The following is a 23,842-nucleotide window of genomic DNA, read 5'->3' on the forward strand; positions in this document are numbered from 1 at the left end:
TGTGTGTGTGTGTGTGTGTATGTGTGTACATGATGTTTGTGGTTTATGTGTGATGTGTAGTGGTATAATTAAAACTATCATGATTATAGTGTGTGGTCTATGTTATATGTGTTTATGTGTGTGTGTGGTATGAACTGTGTATATGTGTGTGGTGTGTATGTATTATGTATGTGGGAGTGACATTTGTGGTATATGTGTGATTGTGGGGGGTGTGTATGTGGTGTGAAGTATGTGTGTAGTATGTGTGGGTGTGGTATGTGTGTGTTGTGTACTCTCTGTGTGGTGGGTGTGGGTTGGTGGTTTGTGTTTGTGTGGTGTACTCTCTGTGTGGTGGGTGTATGTTGATGGTATGTGTGTATATGTGTCTGTTGATGGTGTGTGTGTGTGTGGTATATGCACAGGCATGTGTGCATACATATACATACACCACACTGTGCGCATGGATGTTAGAGAACAGCTTTCCTGAATCAGTCCTCCCCTCCCATTGTGGGCTCCAGGTCTCAAACTCAGGTTGTCAGGCTTGCACAGCAAGGGCTTTTAGCCACTGAGCCTCTTGCTAGACTTCATCTTCCTTGTAGTGTTTTAGTAACAAGAAGGGGCCTCTCCCTGTAGCGCAAGCTAACAGTCTTGGATCTCTGGTTGCTTGAGTTTGTGACCAAAGGTTGCAGCTATAAAGGAGCCTACATAAAATCCTGCACCTCTAGAGCCTGGGCCATAGAGTTGGGGACACAACAGTCCCCCTCGTAGGTGCAAAACATAGCTCTCCTTTCCAAAGTGGCAAGAATACTCGAGCTAATGGGAGCACTTGTGGCTGGGAAATGCAGGTCCAGATCGACCCAAATAACATGTTCCGACGTGAAAGCAGTTCCATATATTTTTTTTTTATAAATTTTGTGTATGTATACATATTTTGTGAATGTGTGTTAGTGTATGTGCTTGTTCATGTGTGTGGCTTGTACATGGGTGGAAATTAGAACGCAACCTGAAGTGTCAGTCCCCCTTGTGGGAGACAGGGTCTCTTGTTATTTCATAGTTGCACAAGCCAAGCTAGCTGGCCCTCAAGCCTTTGGGGAACTCTCCTGTTTCTGCCTCCCACCTCACCATGGGCATGCTGGGACTCCCATCTCACCATGGGCATGCTGGGACTCCCACCTCACTATGGGCATGCTGGGAGCTTGCCTTATGTGGATTCTGGGAATCCAGACTCAGGCCCTCACACTTGCATGGCAAGTACATAAAGCACTGAGCCCTCCCTAAGGCTTCACAGCCACACCACAGCAGGGAGCCACGCACCAAGACATTTGTAAAAATGCAGAATAGAGTCAGACACACGGCCCAGCTGTTCAGAGCACACGCTGCTCTTGCAGAGGACTCAAGTTCAGTTCCCAGCACCCATGCGGCAGCTCACCACCCCCTGCAACTCCAACTCCAGGTGGTCTGATCCCCTCTCTTGTCCTCTGCGGCCTCTGAGGGCACTGCACATAACATGGCGCACATACAGACCTGCAGACAAACTTACACATAAAGAAAAATAAGTAAGTCTTAAATTAAAAAAAAAAAAACAAACTCACAGCAGTAGATACATCAGACTAAGGGGCGGTGGGCACAGCAAAGTGGGGGGAATCTCTGCTGTAAGTCTCAGATGCTCTCTGATTGCTTAGGGGTTGGTGGGAGCTAGTGGCCTGATAAATTCAAAGACTTCAAAAGGCTCCACCCAAGAGTCACTCGGTTGTTAGTTCAGAGGTAGAGGTGGGCAGTGAATGGCTAATGAGGGTTGGAGATCTGCATCATCCCAACCCTCCACGATCATACCTTCTAATCAGTCAGTCTGCCTTGGAAAATCTTTAATCTGGCATGGTCGCCCCATCCCCTAACTTCAGCTCACACTCTGAACTGGGGAGTGCTATTTCCAGAAGCAGGAGGTAATGGGCACATGAACCAAACAGACTCCGAGGAAGCCAGTAGAGTCGGCTTGGCTTTTTTTCCTCAGTGTCCTGGAGGACCCTCAACACGGTGGAGCTCCATTTGATGCAGGCCTACCAGGGTTTGTCTGGTGACTGGCAGGAAAGTGTGGCCCTGCCATATGAATGGTGGCTTTGTCTGCTCCTGAAGCCATATATTCCAGGTGCCACAGCAGAGGGGACCCAGAGAGGGCCCTTTGCTACATGCAAATAGTGCAGACCGGGGAGTGGGACAGAGAAGGCTGCTGTCCCTGCACTGCCTGCTGAGGTGTTCAGACTCTCTGAAGAAGCCATAGAGTTTAGGAAAGAGTCAGCTACTGACCCATGGTCCCCAGAGCTGGCAGTGGTCTCAGCTGTGCCGCCCCAGACTCCCATGGGCCTTAAACTGGAAGCATATTCCATGGGGTGATCTGCTGCCACCTAGTGGCGACTATTATAATAACCCCAGCTAGCTCACCACAGCAGTGCCAGGCTTAAGAGGAGAGACTGACTCTTGTCTGTGGAAAGCATATCTCCAAGGGTCACTGCTGTGTGTCCCTTGATGGTTGTGCTTAGGTCAGCTCAGCTCAGCCGGCCTGAGGTAGGCAGTACAGTCTTTCTGAAGAAGTAGCCACAGAGTGCCCCTGGCTTGGTATAGTGCCCCTGACCAAGGTCCCCAGGTCAGACGCCTGGGTCACCTGAGTAACAGGCAAGACCAGCAAGAAGGGATGGGAAGCTGGAGCCCTGACATGAACTTGGTACGGGACCTGAGGGCAACCCACCCACACATAGATGGTGGCCATGTCCTCAATGAAGAGGGAAATGATGGGGGTGCCCTGGAGGTCGTCAGTGACCTTGTCAGGAGGAGCTGGAGCCTGCACAGAGAGGCACAGGGTGGGAACTGACCACACAGCTTCAGTCATACATTCAAACTTGGACCCCAGGTAGCTCTGCAAGACCGAAGCCTGCTCCCTTAGCAGCAGACCCTACTGTCAGTGAGGGGACACCATTATTAACTCCAGGCTGCTCATAGCGGCCGTCAGAAGCAGAGCAGGGTGGCCAGATGCTGATGAGAGCAGGTTCCCAGTTGCCTAAGAGGCAACACACACACACACACACACACACACACACACACACACACACCCCTACTTTCAGGGCTGGGGCCACCTCTTGACCTCCATAGTTAGCCTCAGGAGCATGACTCCTGGACTGAGCTGGCTGTCGGGTTGGATGTACTTTCTCTCTTTTGGAGCTATCCAAAAACAGGACGAGTAGCCAAGGGCAGTGGCCTCTCTGCTATCAGCCATAGGCAGGCGAATGCCTCTTCAGGATAACTCCATGAGGACATTGTAAAGTTGTCAATCCATGAGTCTTCCAGGAAAGAAAAAAGAGGAAAGGCGGGGACAGAGGATGTCATCCTCACACCCATCCAGGAAGAGAAACCCATTGTCTCATCTTACAGATGAGAACAGTGAGGCCAGCACGTCTTAGTGACAGTTCTGGTTGTGAAGGGCAGAGTCCCCGATTCCATAAGGAAGGGCATTGAAAGAGCAGGCAAGACAGTGCCAGGTCTAAGCCAGTCTCCTGCCTCTCTCTTGCTGTTGGCCAGGTTGGCGGATATCATGGAGCAGCACCAGGAAGAGCTAGCCACCATTGAGGCCCTGGATGCAGGTGCCGTCTACACACTGGCCCTGAAGACTCATGTGGGCATGTCCATCCAGACCTTCCGATACTTCGCTGGCTGGTGTGATAAAATCCAGGTGGGGTGTGAATTCCCATCTCCCATGTGTGCACTCTAATGTGTGCAGATGGGTTCCCGGGGAGGAGACTCAAAGGGTGGTGCCCTGATAGGCATGCCGCACAACAGCTACCACAGCGGTAGGTTAAAATATTGGCAAATCAAGGTTCCGCAGCTGGGAGTCCAACAGGCTTGGTCAGCTTTGTGCCAGGGTCTCACAAGGGTGTCAGCTGAGTCTTACATACAAGGAGACGAGCTTGAGTAGCTCATTGGAGCACACCCCCAAGACCTAACCTCCACCACCCTCCTCTTAAGAATTTCCCTACCTCCCAGCAATGTAATCCTTCTGGATAACAAGCCATTAGCATGTAGGGCTTTGAGGGACACTCAAACCCCAGCCATGAAACATGCATTCGGTGGGCGAGCTTTACTTTGAGGCTCTAAGGTGGGCCTGTTGCTCATTTAGGACCATTCAGAGGCTGCTAAAGTCCAGTTCTAGTGGGTTCGGGGCATGTGTCTGTGAGGGCTACAGGCAAGGGCCTCTCTCCACGACCCTCACAAGGCCTCCAGTACCCAATGACAATGTCACGTGTGAGCTTTGGGTCTCTGTGGAATGTGGTCCTAGGGGTCCCCATGGTGCCTCTAGGCCTTTGCAAGGTCCTCCCCACCTCCTCACTTTCCCTGTGAGAAGATAGATCTTGTATATACCTTGCCTTGGGATCAAGCACTCAATCTTAGAAGGTTCTCCAGGGAGAGGAAGGCTCAAGGCTCTTCTCCTCCCCACTAGGGGCTGACAACTATGGAGCAGTGATGGCCACATGAGAGGAGGGCATCCATCACCACCCACATTCTGCTTCCTTGTGACTTCTCTGGAGCCACCTCTTCCTGGGCCCCCTGGGTGACCTCAGCACTAATGTCTCTAGGGGCATCATGGCTTCCTCCAGGGGCCTCCTCCTCTTTGCCCAGATATCAGATGAAGAGGCCTTGTCCCTGACAGGACTAGCCTGTCCAAGGGCTGTGCTGAAATGGAATTGTTGCTTTGCTCCCGCTGCTCATCCAATCTCATACCTCTGAACTCCTGCCATGTCCCTGCCGAGTGTAAGCTGGATGCTTTGGCCTCCTACCCAGCTCCTCATGTGATAATCAGTGCCTAAACAAGACCCTGTTTCTCCAGGGTCTCCTACAGGGACTGGCTGACCAAAGATGGGAATACCCCTGCCCTACCCTGGTGACACTGCTATACTTCTTCTAGGGTGCTACCATCCCCATCAACCAGGCTAGACCCAACCGCAACCTGACCTTGACCAAGAAGGAACCTGTTGGGTGAGTGACAAGGCACAGGAGTGCTGGTGTGTTCTGGGATACCATACGTCAGCCTGCAGCTTGAAACATCCTCTGCATATATCCATGGATGCCTACGCCATTCATATCTAAAGTACTAGCACTGTTGTGGTCACTGTGCCATTATTTAAATGTACAGTAACTGTCAGTCAGAGCCATGACAGTAAATGGGGGGGGGGGGAGAATGAGGGGGACAGGGCTACATCCAAAATGATTGTGAAGCAACTGTGTCCATACAAATGAGTCCGTGTTAGCCAGAGGAGTGAGCTAGCAGAATGTACCTATAATTAAAAGACCAAGTGGTTTGGCCTCCACCGTCAGATAGCCGGCCACCTGTAAGCTGGGGTGACAGCTACTCAGTCTGAGAAGCTGGAAGGCTCAGAACAAGAGCAGCACAGCCCATTCCAAGGCTGAAGGCCTGGAATCTCCCTGGAGAGGTGCTGGTGTGACTCTGGGTTCCAAGGCCGAAGTATCTGGACTCTGACGTCATGGATGGTGCTGCTGAAGAATGACACATACGAGCGGCTCTGAGTTCTGCTGATTGCTCCATCCAGGCCCCAGCCTAGTGGATGCTGCCGCCCACATACAAGGAGTGGCTTCCCTACTCAGTTCCCAGATACTCCCCAAAGTTAGAGCCAGGGTTAACCACTATGACAGAGCAGGGCAGAGCTCAGCAGGGGAAACGCAAAGGCAGGCTGCAGGGGAAACCTGGTCACCTTGTCTCTCCCACAGAGGGCCTCAGGGCACAGCAGAAAAGAGAAAGCATGCTGGGATAGATATCTCGGCTACAAGCATTGGAATCCTGTGTCACAGACATGGCAAATCCCTCACAGGTGTATTGGGGACTTAGGAGCCTGCATGTGGCATGCATGGAGCAGGGGCTCCATCAAAACACTGAAACTGCCTTGGTCTTAACACATTCTCTTGAAGCCCCCAAATGGGAGGGAGGAGAGAGGGAGGGAGAGAGAGAGGGAGGGAGGAAGGGAAGGAGGGAGGGAAAGAAGAAGGGAAAAAGGGAAGGAGGGAAAAGGGGGAAGGGAGGAATCAGATACTGTAGGACAGCAGGTATCATGGGTAAACCAGAGGCAAGAGACCTCCTACCAAGAGTGGCCACTAGGAATTGCCATGCCCTGCATGGCTTAGGGATTGACCTAACTGGGGTAACAGGGAACTAAGAAATGGCAGCACACATACAGATACGCTGGGATTGAGTGAGCCTTGTGCTTTGATGGAGATAATGCCAACGGCAAACCAGAAACCCAGTGTATTTATTTTACACATCTGAATCTAGGAGGTGGGTCATTATATAGAGCTGAATATAAGCAGGGTTAGCAAATCTCAGTAGGTGGTGTGGGGTCTCTGAAGGGGAGCAGCCCCTGGCTGTAAATATCCTAGAGGAGGAAGCTGTAGTTGAGATTTATGCTTGCACTGTCAATAGCCACACACCACAACTAAGGCTGAGACACATGGCCACTTGACCCTGTGGCTTCAGGCCTGTGACTTCACCGCAGCTCAGCAGAAGCACACGGCACAGGAGGCTGCTCACCTCCTGGCAGCCAGGAACCCTTCAGCACATGGGGACATATGCAATCCAAGTTTGCATGGCATGTTGGTGGCTGCTGACGGCCCTTGGCATTTCTTACAGAACTGTCACCTTGACCTCTGTCTCCATGACCATGTCCCATTCCCTTTGGGATTCTGGAGGTGTGGGTTTGGGGAGGAGACATAATTCACCCTACCGCAAGGGGACTCTCCTGACATTTTCTTTCTCTGGCTCTCCTAAAACCCCACGGCCAGCATCCAGCAGCTTCAGGCTCTGTTCTTTGCTACCCACCCAGACCCTCTATTGTGCTGGGTGCATGTTGGACAGAGAGGCACAGCCTCTCTTAACCCCACAGTGTGTTCTACCACTCCCAGGGTGGCACACAGGCTCTCAATTGGCCTTTTTTTCCATGCAGGGACTGGCTGACACTTACCATGTCTCCCTTAAGATACCTCACAGCCATCCTGTCCACTGGCCTCTCTGCATCTGCTCTCTCAATACCCGGGCCCATCTGGTTCCCCAATGGTAGTGACAGTGACCCAGGAGTCAAGAGAGGCAGAACCACACAGGATTAGGCTGCAGCCTGCATACCCGCTGCCCACCCACCCCTGAGTCTACACTACCACCGGTCTGAGTGTGAGGCTTATACACCAAGCCAGATCTTCCCGAGGATGACTGACCTCACCAGGCCTCTACACCAGTGTCTGCTCACTGTACCCAACCTTGCTTCTCTTCCTCCCTAGACAGCTCCCCTCAGACACTGACCTCCATCCCAGCCAGTCTGCACTGCAGCATCCGAGGCACTGGCTGCCTCAGCAGGACCATTGCCTTTCCTGGAAAGCCTGGCTTTGACAGTGGCAGCCAGTCCCGGCTGAGGGGCTGGAGTTGACAGGTTCACTCTGGGGCAGCCTGGCTTCTGAGAAGGGACAAAGGCCCTCTGCTTTTGTTTGCAGTGTCTGTGGCATTGTCATCCCCTGGAACTATCCCTTGATGATGCTGTCCTGGAAGACGGCAGCCTGCTTGGCCGCCGGGAACACTGTGGTGATCAAGCCTGCCCAGGTGAGTACACGCTCTCTGGACCAGGCTGTGTCCCATGAAGCGAATGGGGAACTTCCTGTCTGTCAGGAGACAAAGGTCCCTTCACCCACACCACACACTGAGGAGCTGGTCCTCAAAGGCCAGCTTACCATGACAGAGATACATGAAGGGAATAAGAGATAGCTGGCTGAGAAGACTGTCCAGCTACCAGTAATGGAGACCTGGAGACTGCGTTGGCATATGCCACCACTCAGAGGACAGGGTTTCTACTGCCATTCTGGATCCACACCCTGGATCTTGTTTTCTGTCCCTTGCTTGTCCCATGCTCAGGGTAGGCCAGGGGTGTAGACTTGGTTCCTTGTCTCTCATCTGGTTTCAGATACCAGAAGTCCTAGAACAGTGGTTCTCAACCTGTGGGTCATGGCCCCTTTAAGGGTTGACCAACCCTTTCACAGGGGTCTCATATCAGATATCCTGCTGCACATCAGACATTTATATTATGATTCATAACAGTAGCAAAAGTATGGTTATGAAGTAGTAATGAAAGTAATTTTATGGTTTGGCATCACCAAACCATGAGGAACTGTGGGCCACAGCAGTTGAGAACCATTGCCCCAGAAGGAGGTAGTATGGGTAATGAGATTTAGGGACCTTCCAGCCCTCAGCAAGAAGCTACAGATGGTAAGAGAGTGGAGGTGGGGTTTCAGGGGCCACTGACCGCACTGCCAGCCTCAGTCTCACGTGAGCATGGATCACCATTCATCCACTGGTTGCCTCTTGCACAGGAGGAACTGGGCACAAGGTGCCATCTTTAGAGTGGCAGGCACCCAGGAAACTCTGCTTCTCTGGGGTCTTTGAAGCACGTCAGTCTGGAGGGCAGCAGCACAAAACCCAATGAGGATGCTAGACACTTTAACACCTTTTTTCCCCTATTCTTCAAACTAAATACAGAAATAGGGCAGCAATTGGGCAGTTAAAAATTCCATTTGTATTTTTTTTCTGGAAATATCTTTTCATAGTGATTTGTTTAAGAAGATTGCAATTGGGTCAGAAAAAAACTGATAAACTTGTTTTCTGAAAATAAAATAGGGCAAAACAAAACAAAACAAAACAAAAAGTGGGCTGAGAGGTGGAATAGCAGTTAGGAAGTTTGCTGCTATTCCAGGGGTCCCGAGTTCCCAACACCCACCTCGAGCCACTGCCAGTTGTCTACAGTTCCAGATAATACACAAACACACACAGAGAGAGACACCAAACACACACAAATACATACACACACAAATTCATACAGACACAATACATACACACAGAAACACAAATGCACAGAAACATACACAAACACAGACACATACACACACATACAGACACACAAACACACACAAGAGCAAGTACACACATATACACACACACAAACACACACACATACACACAGACACACAAACACACACACACACACACACACACTCCAACTTGAGCAAGCTCCCACCTGGTTCTTTCTATTTCTTCTTTCCTTTTTTTTTTTTTTCTAATTTTATTTTTTAGAGGGTCTCCTTTCCCCAGGCTAGCCCCTACTTGCTATGTTGTTGAAAAAGATCTTTAGCTCCTCTTTCCAGCTGCTGAGTGCTGGATCCCAGGTATAGGCCAGCACACCCAGTTTATTCTGTACTGGGGATGGAGCCCAGGGCTACAGGCATGCTAGGCCAGGGTTCCCCCCCACACACACACACAGGCCAGATCCCCACCCAGAACTGCCCCCCACACACATGCACACAGGCCAGATCCCCACCCGGAACTGCCCCCCCACACGCACACAGGCCAGATCCCCACCCGGAACTGCCTTACCTTGTTCTTTTCCCAAGTTAATTAAGTTTATTTAATATTTTATTTATTATTATATTTATTTATATTATTTTTATTTACTTTGGGTTTTTTGAGACAGGATCCTCCTGGTTGTCCTGAAGTCACTAACACATTCAAAAGAATTGTCAGTTTGGATGTGCCAGCTTATTTAAGCTTGACAAAAATCCTCTGAGGTAGACCTTGATTTCCTGCCAAGTGGGTGCTGCTGGAGGGTCATGGTCATTGTTTTGGCTCAGGTCATCCTTGTCCTTGTGCAGAACACTTGGTCCTAACAAGGACTGGGGCCCCAGAATCACATCAAGGCACTGTGGGGTATGAAATGACCTAACCTTGACTGGAGGAAACCACTGACCCAGCAGTTTATAGGAGCTGGGGGAAGGGGAAGGGCAGGGAAGTGGTCTCTCTTTGGTTTCCAGAAATGCAACAGTACTCGGAGTGACACACAGGCATGGATAGCTGCTCACCGGAGCCTTTGCGCTAGTACAGTTCCCCCAGAGGCCTCTTCTACAGACTGACACCTGCAGTTTTCTGAGCTGAAGCTGGTCTCCTGCTGAGGGGCTACTGAGGGTCACCTGGTTAGGGGAGCAGAGCCATTCAACACTGCTCCTTCAGGGATAAGTTCAAACACACCGAGAAGATATGAACATGGGCTGGAAAGGGTTCCAGGGCTAGCTGAGGAGCACCAGTGAGAGAGTTCAGCATACTGGGGGCTTACAAGACCTAATTCTCCCTTGTTGAGGATACTAGCTCAACAAGGGATTGTTGAATTGTTGGGGATACTAGCTGTGCGGGCAGTGCCTATGGTTGGCCACGAACATGGCCTCCCTATGGTCTTCCTGCTGCCCCAGGCACTGCTGCTCCTTCCTGTTTCAGCTAGCTTCTTGGGGCACACAGAGAGAAGGCTATGAAGGGAGGTCTGGCTGCACTCTGTGTCCAAATCCTCCACACTCAGACTCCTGCCCTGTTCTCCATTCAGGTGACCCCACTCACAGCCTTGAAGTTTGCAGAGCTGACGCTGAAGGCTGGCATTCCCAAGGGTGTGGTCAACATCCTCCCAGGATCTGGTAAGGACTGGGGTGAGGAAAGGGCTAGAGCTCAGAGCACCCAGGTACACACATGGCCAGAGCAGTGTGGGAAGGGCAGTGCCCATGACCAGCCTGTGGTGGAGGAGGCCACATCCTGGGGAGACACAGTGGCTTGAAGGGTCATGACATTCAGACAACTCCTCAGATGCCTTCTGTTTTGTGTATGAGTATTTACCTTCATGTATGTTATGCAACATGTGTGTGCAGTGCCTGCAGAGGCCCAAAGAGAGGGTTGGATCCCTTGTCACTGGAGTTGCAGATAGCTGAAAGCCACCATGTAGGTACTAGGAATCAGAGCGAGGTCTTCTGAAGAACAGCAAGTATTTTTAATTGCTGACCTAGCTCTCCGGGCCTGTTCTTTGCTTTTTAATAGATGGCTTAGTCCATTTATATTTAGTGTTGTTTTTCTACAGTTGGATTTGTCATTTTACCTTTTACTTTCTGTCCCCTGTCAATCTCTCTTTTACTGCTTTATTGAATGGTGTCATGTTTTAATTTTTTAATATGGAATCTTGCTGTGTTACTAAAGATGGTCTCAAACTCTTGGACTCAAGTGATCCTCCTGCCTCAATGTCTTGAAAACTGGAACTATAGGTTTGAGTCATTTTACCTGTCTGACATTTTAGCTTTTTAATAATGATTTTTTTTTGCCATGTGTGTGACTTTTTTTAAAGATTTATTTTATTTATTTTATGTGTATGAGTACACTGTAGCTGTACAGATGGCCGTGAGCTATCATGTGTGTGGCTGCTGGGAACTGAACTCAAGACCTCTGCTGGTCATGCTCGCTCTGGCCCTGCTCGCTCCTGTGTAATTCACTGTAGCTGTCTTCAGACACATCAGAAGAGGGCATCAGATCTCATTACAGGTGGTTGTGAGCCACCGTGTGGTTGCTAGGATCCGAACTCAGGAACTTCGGAAGAGCAGTCAGTACTCTTACCCGCTGAGCCATCTCGCCAGCCCCCTCTTTAAGACCTTTTTAAAAATTAAGACTTGTGTATTTATTTTTCTTTTGCTTTGAGACAAGGTCTCATTGCGCAGTCCTGACTGCCTTGGAACTCCCTAGTTGGCCAGCTCTCTAGGCCATGTGTGGTTTTTATTCTTCTTAGCATCTTCTCTAGGACTTATCACTTACTCCTTATTTTGTGATTATTTACTTTACACTGACCCTGGGCAAACAGAAATGTTGCTTTATGTAGGCAGAGACCTCCTTTTGTGCTGTTACCTTTTGTGTATATACATATGTTCCATCAGTACAATTATGTGGCAACTAGTGTAGCTACTGATATTACTTTGTATCATTTCATGTAAGATACTGAAGTATCTTACAGAACTTACTAAAGTGGGAGCAGTTTTTAATCTGTCCTCTTTCCTGGTCTCATGGCAGATTTGAGTCTCTGTCTGCCACCCCTTCTCTGGGTTGCTCCTCCCCTCTGTTATTGGTGTCCAAGCTGTTACAGTTCAGCTGCCATATATGGTTGCTTTTAAAATTATTTAAAATATGAAAGAGAAATGAAGTGTGTGTCACCATTGCTTGAGTAGCCATATTCTTGGTTCTTGACCCCACCCCTACCCCTCATGGACTCTGACCACTGTCAGATACTGATTCTAGATCACTTGCTTTCATCTCTGAGAGCTTCCTTCGATATTTCTTCTACTCGCCACAAATCTGTTATCTGTAGGATGATGTCCTTATTTTCCTCCATTTTTGAAGACCTAGATGGCTTTGCTAAGTGTGAAACTGCTTATTGTTGTATCTTCACTATGTTGCCCCACATGCCATCCCATATTGTCCCACATGCTTTCCTGTGTCACCCCATGTGCCTTCTGGCCTCTGGTTTCTGATGAGACATCGGTTGTTGGTCTGATTGGCCTTCCTGACAGGTCATTCCTTCCTCACTGTTTTCCTCAGTATGTGCATTTCTTTGTGTCCATTATTATTAGAAACTCTTCCAGCTTCTTAGATGCACAGATTAGTGCTGTTCTCAAATTTTTGGCCATCTTCAGCACGGTTGTTTGCACATTTCCTTTTCCTCTCTCCTCTGTACTCCTATGACAGTGTGTATTGCCACAGCTAACAATGCCCTGCTTGCCCCAGAGGCTCTGACCATTTTTTCAATCCTTTTTGCCTTCTGTTCACTGCTTCTTCTGTCAACTCATATCTGATGTTGAGCCTTGCTTTAGTCGTAGTATGTCCTGCTGGGTTTCCTCATGAGCTTTGCTCTGTTGACTGCCAGCCCTTCCTTTGTGAAGTACCTCAGCTGTTTCTTTTGCTTGTTTGTTTGTTTGGGTTTTTGCTTTGGTTTTTTGTTTGTTTGTTTGTTTGTTGTTTTTTGAGACAGGGTTTCTCTGTGTAGCCCTGGCTGTCCTGGAACTGACTGGACAGACCATGATGGCTTCAAACTCAGAAATCTGCCTGTTTCTGCCTCCCAAGTGCTGGGATTAAAGGTGTGCGCTCCCACCACCGGCCCTCAGTTGTTTCTTAACTTTCCATTTTCTTTCTCTCTTTTTCTTTTCTTCTTTCTTTTCTAAAAGTGAGCATTTTAAGCAATGTTTTGTAGCAACTTTGAATACCGTCTCCCCTCCCTTTCAAAGCTTGTTTTGTCTTTGCTTGCCTGGTTAATGACTTCATTAGACACTTTCAATGAAATTTCTTTCCCCAAAGTCTGTAGCTTTATTATCATTTCTCTGAGGGCTGAGCTGGAGCCTGGCAGCCACAGTCACCTACCTGCCAGGGCAGCAGTCTCAGTAAGGCTCACTTGCCTGGATTTCTCTGGCTGCTGTTAATCCTTCTGCCTCTGCCAATGTCACTTAGCTGTTTAGCCCAGGTGTTCATCATCATCATCACATATGTGTATATGTACATGTACACATATATGTCTGTATATATACATGTATTTTATATATATAATATATAATATATGAATATAATATATAATGTACATACAATATGTGTATATATAATGTATATGTATCACACACATATGTACATATATGCATATATACATATGTGTGTGTGTATATATATATGTATATATACATATGATATGGGTTTTTCTGCATGTATGTATGTTGGTACCCAAGGAGGCTAGAGGAAGGCATCAGATCCACTGGACCTGGAGTTACAGAGCCACCCTGTGGGTGCTGGGAACCAAACCTGGGTCAGCTAGTTTTCTTTTCTGTTTTTTAAGACTTATTTATTATTATACATAAGATCACTGTAGCTGTCTTCAGACACATCAGAAGAAGGCATCAGATCTCATTACAAGTGGTTGTGAGCCACCATGTAGTTGCTGGGATTTGAACTCAGGAACTTTGAAGGAGCTGTCAGTGCTCTTACCCACTGAGCCATCTCGCCAGCCCTCAGCTAGTTTTCTTAACCACTGATTATCTCTCTAGCTCCTGCTCATCATTTTTTGACAGTACTCCATGGCATTCTACAACTTCAAGCCCTTTGAATGAATACTTTTTTAAAGATTTAGTTTTATTATTTTAAATTATGTGTGTAAGGGTATATGCACATGAATGAAGGTGCCCATGGTGATCTGCAGCTTTGTACTCCTCTGAAACTGGAGTTACAGACAGTTGTGAGACTCCCAGGTGGATACTGAGAACCAAACCCAGGTCCAGTGCTCTCCACTGCTGGACCATGTCTCCAGCCTGTGAAGGGATAATTTTTAATGCCAGCATTTGAAGTGTGAAGGACTTCTCCCTCACCCTCCTCTTGGGCATCCTATCTTATTACTTCCTTGTTGCTCTCTCTAAGTTGCTTGCCCTCAAATCTCTGTCCAAGAGTGCCCTTAAGGTTAAGTGTTTCCTGCTGGTTCCTTTTGAGAGCGTTGATGTTCTCTGTTCTTATGGACGACTTTCCTGCTGGCAGAAGTCTCTCCAGTGAGGAAACAGGCCTGTAGATGATGTTCTGGAGTGCTCCTTTATAAAGGGCTTGGTAAAGAGATTCCCCACCCCTCAGCTGCATTTGCCAAGTGGACAACCCTGCCAGTGAAATGCTGTGTGTCAGAGAGGAGTATGAGGGAGCCGTTTCTCTCCTTCCACCACAGGAGTCCCAGGAGTTGCCCTCAGGCACTTTATCCACTGAGCTATCTCACTGGCTCTATTGTGTTGTGTTTTACTATTCTTAAGTATGAGACAATTGCAATCTCAACTTCTCTTTGAACCTATAAACACAGAGCAATTCCAGAACTTGCCAAGTGTATGTTTTTTTTTTTTTTGTTTTTTGTTTTTGACTGGGACAAATACCAAGTTTACTTCACAAACACTAGGAACATGGGCTGGATGGGGGTTGGAGAACCACAGGTGCACAGCTGTACACAGTCACCATCAGTACCCCACTCCCCACACTGGGGTTCAGTCTAGACTGCAATGCCTCCAAAGTCAACAGGCAGCAAGAGGTGAGTGCAGGAGGGCCCTGAACACCAAGCCCAAGCAAGGCTAAGGGACGCAGCTCCAGCTGTCCCAGGAAAATCAGCAATAAATAACAGTGCGGCACGGCCCCACCCATACAGGTCATCTAGTCACCCATCTTCACTCTGGAGATCTGAAGGATCGCAATGATGACCCCAAAGAGGTCAATGGCACTGCCAAAGATCTCCACAATGAGAATTTTTACAAGAGGCTGGGGTTCTGTGCATCAGCCAGACTCCACAAAACAGGTTGGACAGACTGACTGTGAGGTCAGGCCCAAACATGGAGTATCCTGCATGGGAGTTTCGATGGCCAATGGCCTTGGGGTCAGTAGCACTGCTCAGCCATGTTCCTGATGACAATTACCGTGATGATGCCATAGATGGCCACCGCTTCACAGAAGATAATACTAACCAAGTTCTTGGTTTTGATTCTGGGGCTTTCACCCCACCCCCAATAATGGAAGAACGGGTAATATAGATTCCCCAGACTGCTCCAACCACAGACTGAGAAATTGCTAGGCCAATGCCCAGATTCAACCACATGAAGGGGGAAGTTTCTGTCAGGAACCATGCCACATCAAAATGAAAGCCCAGGTCAAACATGGTGTAGCTTCAGATTCCTGAAGCAATGACGAAAGGAGTTAAAGGGCTACTCTTTCGAGACACAGTCTCCAACCCATGACGACCATGCTGGCCCAGAAGGCCACAAAGATCCTGAGGTAGAGCATCTCCAGCACTGTCATGGCACTAGCGACAGCAGGGGTCAGATCGGTGTGACCTGAGCTTAACCATGTCCACCATCCACTCCACAGTCTCGCCAAGTTTAAAGACAGTTGTTCATGAATTTTCGTATTGCCTATGTTACCATCAAAGTACGCAGCATGTATCTGTGACAGGGTGGCTGTGGCAAAGTCACAGACGTGAGGGAATTTCCCTGATGGCACATGCTGTTGAAGTGGGTAGAGTGGCACAAACTGTAGTCTCAGTATGAGGTAGGCTGAGCCAGGTTTACTGTTGCTGGACTTGTCTACTTTGTGGATTCTTCTTTTTTACACCTTTCTCCACCCCTTTCCACCCTTTCAACCCCTAACACTAGATAGGAGAGAATAAAGGATAGAAAGGAAAGGGGACCACACTACCATCAGACCACTTCCTACTGATTAGGAGTGTCAAGTTCCTTGGGGCAAGTTTGATCTTCTCTGTCAGGATATTTAATTTCTTCCTTTCCTGTTTCTTCTGTGAGCATGACTACTTAACAAACCATGAACAACAACAGCGAACAACCAACAACCCTGCTTCTTGGGGCCCTAGCATTTACATATCCTCTCAAAAGTCTCCAGAATTCTAAATGTCACACAATCGCAGAAACTATCTGCAGCTGGCAAAATCACACTCCTGCTAGAGAACAAGGTCAATTGTAGTCAGCTGCTGTGGCCAGTCTGAAACAGCCCCATATCCCACACCTGGGATTAAAACAAAACCATATTCCCATAGTATTTCTGTGTTTTTCAAAGAAACCAAAACTCCAAAATTGTCACTACAGTTTACTTCAAGTTTGAGACCCTGGGCTAACACAGAAAGACCTTGCCAGAAGCAATGTTATTGTTTTTCATGCTGGCTTGCTTTATATCTGATCTCTGTGGATCACTTCCTAGTTTTAAATAGCTCATTTGTTTTTCTTAAATATAGTAGGTTTTTTTTAAAATATTTTACATGTTTTGGATATGAGTTCCTTGTCACATACATCTTTGCAAACACATTCTCCACTGTGCAGTGATTTAATATCAGTATCAAAGTGGAATCAACTTTGAGGCCAGCAGCTCCCAGGTTTTGCTCTAGAATAAGCTGGCTGTGTGACTCCATCCAGTTTACCAGAGTAGAGCCCTGGGATTATGCAGGGACCAGGGCTAGGAAAGATTAAAAACACCTCTTCAAAGGCTTTGGATTTGAGAGGCCCTAAACCATCCAAGCATGAGGCTGAGTAAGCCGAGGATGAGAGATGGTTCTCATTCCAGGGAGTCTGACTCGTGATGCATACTTAGGAGATGACATATCTAAGGGTGGCCTTTGGAGATCTGGCCACAATCAGCTGAGGAAGCCCTGTAAACTGAGAAGTGTGAGCCTAGGGCAAGCTAGCCTTGGGTGTTTGAAGGTGGCATAAAAGACAGAGATGGGGAGGAACAGTCAGGGAAAAGAACAAACCAGGAGAGCAGAAACCAAATCAAGAAAGAACCTGGAGGCTTGGGGAGGGGTTTCTATTGATCCTGAGAAAAAGCAGGAACCCACCCTATGGTCTCACCGAATCAGGGACTAGAAAGACAAGAAGGACTTGGCCACTGACCAGGCTGAGGTATATGAAGGAGAGAGGCGTACTATGGGGCAGCCTGGAGCGCAGTAGACAAATAGACATAGCAAGACTATCAGCACCCCAAAGGTGGGACTTTTGAATCCATGTTGTTCCTCCATGGACTACAGTCAGTGTTAATCCCAACATTTGAAAGTCACCGAGTTTAGGCCAGTCACCCCTGATTTCCACACTCAATGCAGAGTGTGGCTTCTGGTACCACCATGATGGAGTGTTGAGCCTGGGGCTTCCTCATCAGACAGCTCTGCTTACAGAGCTGGGGGCCAAAAGTCCAAGAGCAGAGTTGTCAGGGTGGCATTCTCTGATGCTTCACTCCCTGCTGTGAAGATGACATTGTATCTGTACCCTCACAGAGCCATCTCTCTGTGTGTCTCTGTATGCTGATTTCCTTTTTTTTTTTTTTTTAAGTAAGGACACCAGTCTCATAGGGTAGAGTCCATCCTATGACTCCTTAGGGACCCTGCACTCACATTCAGAGGCAATGGGGTTAGTACTTTAGTGTTTTAATTTGGAAGAACATATTTCAGCCCATAATAGGGCAGAGTCCCATGAGCCTTGACATTGCATGCCATGTATAAACCATGGTGTAGTATCCTCTGGTGGACATGTGAGGACATGTGAGGGACATGTGACTGCCTTTCCCAGACCCCAGAGATCTTGACTTTCTCACCTATCCTAACCACAGGATCACTGGTTGGCCAAAGACTCTCAGACCACCCTGATGTGAGGAAAATAGGGTTCACAGGCTCCACGGAGGTGGGAAAACACATCATGAAGAGGTAGGTGGGTCACATGAATGGTAGTATCTGAGTATAGAGATGGTGACCCCACAAGCTGGGTCCTGCTTCTTGGCTTTTGGTGGGTATAGCCAACCCCAGCGTGTTAATACAAATTCAGAGTTTTCCATCAACCTTTTAGAGGCCCAGGGGAGGCCACACAAACCAGCAGGGTTCTGGTACCATGCTATCTCCCAAGCCCAGAAGTGTAGAAGTCAGCAGATCTGACTTGAGATTGCCATGATGCATGAACTAGACACTGATTTTAAAAACTCAACGCACCCTAAGAAGTACTCATTCATAGCTTTTATACTGATTACAAACCGACCTGGCAATGTTTTAGATAGATTAGATTATGGAATGGAATAGATATATTAGATTAGAAATGGAATCTGTTACAGTTGGCCTTTTGTATCCATGGTGGTCACATGGCAGATTTACACAGCTGCAGATTGGAAATATCTGGAAAGTCAATGTGCTGAACATGTCTGACCTTACGTTTACCTAGCCAGTGCAAGTACTCATACCATGCTTACATTGTGTCAGTCTGACCTTACGTTTACCTAGCCAGTGCAAGTACTCATACCATGCTTACATTGTGTCAGACATCATATACAGAGAGCTGTGGATACCAGAAGATGAGGATAACTTCTGTGCATATTGCCTATAAGATACCCCAGCACCTGAGGGCCTTGGTACATACAGGGCTGCTCTGAGTCACCTGTGAGCAGTGCTAGGGCAGGGGAGCCCACAGTCTTAGGTGGTCTAGAACAAGAAGACCTGTTCTCGTGGGCCATGTTTGGCACTTTACTTTAGGTGGCATGGCTGAAGTATGGTTATTGCCCAAGGACACATGTCTGTGATTGCTGACATCTTCCTGCTTGGTCACTAAAACCCTGAGATGTCCCTATCTGGTCAAAACAGCTCTCTGGCCCCAGTACTCCTGCTGAGGGATGATTCTCTTTAGGATACTCTCAATCCACATTTCTATAGCACCAGCTGTGTGCCAGGCACTGGGATTTCATAGAACCAGACAAGTGCATGCTACTGTAGGGAGGCCTGCCATCTCACAGGTGGAGTCATTCATAAACGCACAGGCATCTGACAGGGAGGTGACAGAGGGAGATGAGGGTTTTATATGGGATGGTCAGAAAAGGACCCTACCAAGGGGACAGAGAAGAGGGGAGAAGGACATCTGTGAGTATGAAAGGCCTAGCCTGGGCTAGGTGTTAGGGGAATAGGAGAGGGCCCAGTGGTAGGAGGTGGGGTGGATTGTAGGCAGAGATGGGGGTTCTGGTGGCTCTTTGGAGTCTAACATGCTCTGTGCTTGCCTTGTACCCCATCTGCAAGCCCTTGTGCTCTGGGCCACCTGACATTAGCCCCACCCCTCTGTTCCTTCCAGCTGTGCCCTGAGTAATGTGAAGAAAGTCTCCCTGGAGCTGGGTGGAAAGTCACCCCTTATCATCTTTGCTGACTGTGACCTCAACAAAGCTGTGCAGATGGTGAGGCTGGGCCCGGGGTAGAGAGAGATGGGAGCCTATTGGAGAAAGAAGTGGGAGGCATCGGGGCAGAGGCAGAGAGATGGGAGTGCAGCATCTCTCAGCATCTATGGTTAGCCTAAGCTGTGCGACCATCCATGATGTCACCACAAGGATAAGGAACATAGTGAAACACATCCTTGGGGAAAGAATGTGTTCGCCACAATGTCCCAACTGTCATACAGTTGAGCTAGATGCGTGGATTGGGAACATGAGCAGGCTGCCTCTCATGGCATTTGTGGAAAGCAAGGTATCCCTGGATCTCTTGGGCATGACCCCGCTGACCAGTCTGCCAATGACCCTGTGCATATGTGCTCAGGATCTCCACCTATGCACTGGGTAGCCACAGGCTAGACCTCAGCATACCCACCTGCATAGGGCCAAAGAGGTACCCATCTTGGTGACTAAGGACTCAGGACACTGACTACATGTGGCACATGCCATGGAAGTGGAGTGATTCTTAACTTGGTATTGTCACTTATGTGCCTTGGTCCTCTTTCTGCATTTTCCACATCAGTCAGACACATTCAGCCAGGTATCCAACTATCTTAGCAGCCTGCCTAAGCCTCCTGCCTTGGAGGAGCCATGACACCCAGCATAGTCCTAAAAAGGAGTCCCGCCTTGCTTGATGGGAAGCTGAGGGAGGCCAGGTCCCCTTGTTCATGTCCCCTTGAGCCCAACAGCCCGGGGTCTTGGCTCAATGCAAGATGTTGCTGTGCTGAGCCCTGCACACATAGAGGCCTGTGCCAACTGTTGGACTTTGTCATCTCAGGCCAGGAGAGCTGGACGGGACTCCGCCCCCTATCCCTGGCCTCCTGCTTCAGGCTTCTCAACTCCTACTGTGTCCTAATGGGTTTCCTGTATTCCTGCCAGGGCTTGCCTGGAAGCAGAGCTGTCCCCTCCGCCTTGCCCTCAAGCTATGCATGAAGCCTGAGCCCAAGAAAACCTGGTACCTTTTGGGTCTCGGGGAGCAGGCAGGCTCAAACCCGTCCCATCCTGTTCTCTGTTTGTGTGACTAGCATTGTTACATGGTAGTGGTGGTGAAGCCTCTATGGCCACCTCTTACCATGTGACTTGTATCCTCATTTCCCACTGCCACCCCTTGCCTCCACAGGCTGAGGGGTTACACAGGACATGTGTGTGCAGAGCTGGTCAAGCCTGACCCATTCGTGGGAAGAACGCAGGATGTAGGCACACCCCCTCTTCCCTGAGAAGGCATGGCAGTCCTGATAGGTGCTAGGGCAGGGCAGAAGCACTGTGGAGATCTGTGACCTGGCATTTCTGTCCTTCTCTGAAGGGTATGAGCTCTGTTTTCTTCAACAAAGGGGAGAACTGCATTGCGGCAGGCCGGCTCTTTGTGGAGGACTCCATCCACAACCAGTTTGTGCAGAAAGTGGTAAGTTCAAGACTAGAGTCTGAGGTGGAGGTGCAGGTTGCAGGAGAGGTGGTGGTACCCAGTGAGGACTGGCTGGGCTCCTCTCATTGGGTACCGCCCATCTGCTTAGAGGATCCCTGGGGAGCTCTCTTGAGTCTTCAACTCAAGTTGATATAACCAAAAGGACCTGTGGGCTGAGGGTGTCTCAGTGGCCTAGTGCTTGTCCAGGCTTTTGGGTTCCATTCTCACCACCACCAAAAAGAAGATGCATTCTCCATTAACAGAGCCTAGGATGAGGGTCGTGTACAGGATTCATGGAACTGCCTTCCTTAGGTGAAGCCATAGGAGGGAGCAGGAGAGGACAGGACAAAGGAGAGGGGAGCAAGGACACATGGCCTCAGAAACCCTTAGCAGCATCCCTAGAGCAGGAAGTACCTTGTACAGGTGCCCAGAGTCAAGAGTCCAGGCTCTGTCCCCAGCCCACAATGTTGGGCAGTGGTTGTCGCAAGCTGGCCATGGGGTGAGGAGGGCAGCTTCTGCCAGCCCTCTAAGCTAACAGCAGCAGCCTGCCAGGGCCTCTGGGGACCTGGCAGGTGCCAAGCAGCAGCTCCCACTGGAGTTACTGGCTGATTTAACAAAACCCCAACGGCTTTGGAAACAAATGGGTCTTCTTGGCCCCGTAGGCATGTCTTGTTTGCTTGTTGTTTGTTTGTGGTGCTGTAATGGATCCCAGCGCCTTAGCTAGTGAGATTATTGCTCTGTCACTGAGCCTGAGCCCCATCGAGGAATGTGACAACGGAAAGCCCATCTGAGGTCCTGAAGATCAGGCAGGAATCTAGCAGAAATGTACAGTGATGCTGAGAGGCAGCAAGTCTGTCACTTTACATACACTGTGGCTAGGACGCCCTGAGGAAAGGATAAGGTGACATTGCCACTTAGAAGCATTTCCTGGAGGAAGGTCTGTGTAATCGAATACCAGAGATAGATAATTCATATGGAAGAAAGGTTTGTTCTCGCTCATGGTTTCGGAGCTCATGGTCACTTGGCCCTGTGGTAAGGCAGAGTATCATGGTAGGGAGTTCACAGCATGGCAGAAACACTGACCTCATGGCTCTGAGAGAAGAGAGGAAGGGACAGGATCCCAATATCTCCTTCAAGGGAACACCTCCAGTGACCTCACTCCCCTCTGCTATGTCCTGTCTCCTAAAGGTCCCATCACATCCCAACAGCCCCCCCCCCAGCCTGGCAACCAAGCCTTCAACACATGGGCCTTGGAAGGACACTGGTGCCAAACCAGAGTAGTCAGGAATGGATCTCAGTGGGAAAGGCAACAAAGACAGGAAAGGACTGGGCAGCCGTGCCGTGTAACCAATGACACACAACACCTGGTAGCGAGTTTACCTGGTTCACACTCCATCCTGACTGGGGTAAGCACTGAACCGAAGAGGCTGCAGACAACTCCGTGTGCTCTCAAGACTCCAGGGCAGGAGCCTGGAAGTCAGGCAGCACTGGAAAGGGTCTGGAGCCTCTCGCTCTCCCAGAGCTCTGTCTTGTTGGCCTCTGATTCTGATCATCTGTGTTCCTCATATTTTCGGTTGGGAGCCTAACCTTTAATGGCTGAGCCATCTCTCCAGTCCATAACACCTGCTGCTGTTACTTAATCTTACATTTTTTTAAAAGATTATTTTATGTGGGTACACGTTTCTCCTGCATGTGTGTATGTATCTGCATGCTACATGCACACTACATGTACACTACATGCTTGGTATCTGCAGATGTCAGAAGGCACTGACTCCCCTGGAGCTGGAGTTATAGATGGTTATGAGCCTCCAAGTCTTGGAACCAATCCCTGATCCTCTGGAAGAGCAGCTGATGCTTTTAACTCATGATCCATTTCTTCAGCCCCTGATTCATTGTCAGTCCCCCCTACCATCCCAAGCTCCAGAGCCATTAGATCACCTCCTCCATTGCTCCCTGATGGCATCCTAGGAAGCATCTCTAAGTCACAAAGCCTTGACTCAAAGCAGCCTGAGGCAGAGGGAAGGCTTCCTGAAGGAGGCCACTCTCAGGCTACTTGTTGAAACAGGAAAATGAAGGCAGAAATTGGTAGACTAGATCCTCAGAACCCTTCTCTCTGTCACTGAGACTGCTGGAGATGGGTTTGACATCAGTCTGGGAAAGCCACATTAGCTGGGAAATGGCCTCCACATATTCTTCCAGGATCTGTGGTCAATACAAAACCACAAAAAAAAGGTTGAAGGTGTCCCAGTGCTGGTCATCACAGAACACTGTGGTAGCATTGAGCAGGACCTGACCTGAGGACTTTCTGCAGGTGGAGGAGGTGGGGAAGATGAAGATCGGCAACCCCCTGGACAGAGACACCAACCATGGCCCGCAGAACCATGAGGCCCACCTGAGGAAGCTGGTGGAGTACTGCCAACGTGGGGTGAAGGAAGGGGCCACACTGGTCTGTGGTGGGAACCAAGTTCCCAGGCCAGGTCAGTCAGAGTTCTCCAGATCACTTGGGTGAACTGAAGCAGTAAACACTAGGCCTCTGGTTTCCATCCCTGACTGGATATAGCCAAAGGCCAAGTACTGGTGTGGTCAGGACTCAGGCTTGCAGCTCGGAGTCAGATAGTCACTCTCTGGACTCAGGTCTGGGACTGAGGAGGTGAGGACTCCAGAACATGCCCTAGTGCTGGCATAGTCTGCTGTGCAGGGAGTTGTTGGCGACATTCCACCATGGTGTCAGTCTCCTCTAAGATTTCAAAGCCCTCCCACTTTGGTTTCTCTTTCAACCAGTTGTTTTGTGGTGTTGC

General features: G+C 49.0%; 1 protein-coding gene and 1 pseudogene across 1 annotated transcript in view; one reads left to right on the plus strand and one right to left on the minus strand.

The window, feature by feature from the left end:
* The window catches only part of Aldh1l1 (aldehyde dehydrogenase 1 family member L1), a 52,734-nt gene that overhangs the window by 24,863 nt on the left and 4,029 nt on the right, over nucleotides 1–23,842 (plus strand). The window contains exons 13-20 of the mRNA XM_031382554.1: nucleotides 3,550–3,700; nucleotides 4,931–5,001; nucleotides 7,516–7,621; nucleotides 10,437–10,524; nucleotides 18,020–18,113; nucleotides 19,513–19,612; nucleotides 20,946–21,044; nucleotides 23,356–23,521. Of these exons, the coding sequence (XP_031238414.1) occupies nucleotides 3,550–3,700; nucleotides 4,931–5,001; nucleotides 7,516–7,621; nucleotides 10,437–10,524; nucleotides 18,020–18,113; nucleotides 19,513–19,612; nucleotides 20,946–21,044; nucleotides 23,356–23,521 (875 nt within the window). The remainder of the gene's footprint in view (nucleotides 1–3,549; nucleotides 3,701–4,930; nucleotides 5,002–7,515; nucleotides 7,622–10,436; nucleotides 10,525–18,019; nucleotides 18,114–19,512; nucleotides 19,613–20,945; nucleotides 21,045–23,355; nucleotides 23,522–23,842) is intronic.
* LOC116099259 lies at nucleotides 14,994–15,712 on the minus strand (annotated as a pseudogene).

Source organism: Mastomys coucha, unplaced genomic scaffold, assembly GCF_008632895.1.
Source record: "Mastomys coucha isolate ucsf_1 unplaced genomic scaffold, UCSF_Mcou_1 pScaffold20, whole genome shotgun sequence".
Classification (NCBI taxonomy): Eukaryota; Metazoa; Chordata; class Mammalia; order Rodentia; family Muridae; genus Mastomys; species Mastomys coucha.